Source organism: Mus pahari, chromosome 16 (genome assembly GCF_900095145.1).
Source record: "Mus pahari chromosome 16, PAHARI_EIJ_v1.1, whole genome shotgun sequence".
In the NCBI taxonomy this organism is placed as follows: domain Eukaryota; kingdom Metazoa; phylum Chordata; class Mammalia; order Rodentia; family Muridae; genus Mus; species Mus pahari.
The window spans coordinates 58,359,946-58,362,033 of record NC_034605.1 but is presented as its reverse complement, the minus strand read 5'-3'; the positions used below and the strand labels follow the sequence as shown (position 1 = coordinate 58,362,033).

General features: G+C 42.8%; 1 protein-coding gene across 1 annotated transcript in view; it reads right to left on the bottom strand.

The window, feature by feature from the left end:
• Positions 1 to 269: 269 nt before the first annotated feature.
• Camlg (calcium modulating ligand) overlaps positions 270 to 2,088 on the bottom strand; it is a 10,865-nt gene continuing 9,046 nt past the window's right edge. The window contains exon 4 of the mRNA XM_021215784.2: positions 270 to 871. Within this exon, the coding sequence (XP_021071443.1) occupies positions 680 to 871 (192 nt within the window). The 3' untranslated portion in view covers positions 270 to 679. The remainder of the gene's footprint in view (positions 872 to 2,088) is intronic.

Sequence of the window (2,088 nt, the reverse complement as noted above, 5' to 3'; positions counted from 1 at the left end):
TGAATACAAGATGCATAAAATATAAACCTTTTTTAAAAAAATGTATAAATACCTTTTACAGTCACTTGGGTAACTGCCCACCCCTCAAACTTCAGCGTCAATGCTAGGCAGGCATCCTGTCTCCGAGTTCCACTACGGCCCACGTGTATGAACTGTAACCATGTCTCCCTCTAAATATGTATGTGTGCATCGACTCAAGATACATCTGGCTACCTCTTTCAGGCTTTGTGTTCAAATTTTTAAAAATAAAATGTACAGACTTACTATTAGACTATCCAATTGCATTCGCTTTATTTTGAGGACGGTTTCATTTCTCAGGAATGAATGACAGAAATACAAAGTGCAGTCTTTTAGGCAGGCTGAGACCTGTCTATGTAGTCCCCTAAAAGGACTAGCCTGGGCCTACAAAAGGGATTACAAATCTCAGACATTAGAGGAAAAGTGGAAGGTTGGACTTCTAGTTAAACAAGAAAAATCGTTAGTGCCGTTTGTTAACCTACGTGGTTACTCAGACCAGTACTGATTCAAAGTCAACCCTTTAAATCAGGGAAACGATTACATTGGTTTTCTGGAAGGCCAGAGAATTTGATGAAGGTATAAACCAGTTTGCCCCCTTCAGAGACATGACAGTGTAGAAGAGAAGTTGTTTTCACTTGTAAACTTCCAAGTTCCTCGGGTTTCAGGGTACTTCAGGACCCCAGTAATCAAGCAGTTCATGACAGAAAATGAAGGTGAAGAAGTAGACGCAGAGGTCCGTGAAGACCTCGCCCATCTTGCTGTAGGTGTCCATGGACCGGTTGATCACCTCAGCGGGGATCCCAGACAGCAACAGCGCAGCTGTCAGTACCGTCGTCTTCGCCTTCTTCTCGCCCTGTACAAAGGAAAGGGAAGTTAACCATTTGTTCTCAGTAGACTATGCCTGAGCTCGACAAACATGGCAGATGCCATCTCTCCTCAGTTGTCAAAACTGCTAATGAACTGTCAGAACAATAACATGACAACACTTACTGGGCACAATAGGTAAATCCGAGGATTATTAGGCAATAGGAGACATCAGGATACCCAGCAAAAAATTTTATAACTGGGCTGGTGAGATGGCTCAGTGGACAAGAGCACTGACTGCTCTTCCGAAGGTCCTGAGTTCAAATCCCAACAACCACATGGTGGCTCACAACCACCCATGATGAGATCTGACGCTCTCTTCTGGTGTGTCTGAAGACAACTACAGTGTACTGATCTATAATAATAAAGAAATCTTAAAAAAAAAAAATTTATAACTATGTCATGTTGGCTAGCAAAGATGCAGCACATGTTTAATTCCAGCACTTGGGAGGTAAAAACAAGCAGATCTCTGTGAGTTCAAGGTCAGTCTAGTATCATAGTGAGTTCTAGGACAGCCAGGGCCCTGTAGAAAGTCCCTAATTAATTAATCAACCATGTCATTTTGAAAACCAGACATAAGTAACAACTTTTGAAATACAGAATGACACACGGTTAAAAAAAAAATGAGAAATATAAAACTATGAATGAATGACAGTGTGTGACATAGGGATCCAAATGGCATAGAGACTGCGCTGGTGTCTTATGTAAATAAAGCACAAGGAAGGGACTTGGCAGTTCTGATGTCCAGTATACCACCACATACAGAAACACATAGGGAAGGATTCCGGAGGAGAGAGAAAAGAGGCTTTCAGGCATGAGCAGCATCCTGGCAGAGGCAGCAGAGAATGATATTGTATGCTGAGTCTCATGACAACAAAGTGCCAGAAGCAGAAGGATCTAGGTGTGCTGGAGAGTGGGTCATTGCAAACAGAACCACAGGGACATCCTCCAGGACCCTAACCTAAGAAGCACACCCTGGTTATTTGTGCAGTGGAGCATCACTGAACAGTTCAGAGCACTTCTAGGGGGAAGAGACAACATTTCTTCTATTTATTTATTTATTTATTATATGTAAGTACACTAGCTGTCTCCAAGAGAGCATCAGATCTCATTACGGATGGTTGTGAGCTGGGATTTGAACTCAGCACCTTCAGAAGAGCAGTCAGTGCTCCCAACCACTAAGCCATCTCTCCAGCCCCGAGACAA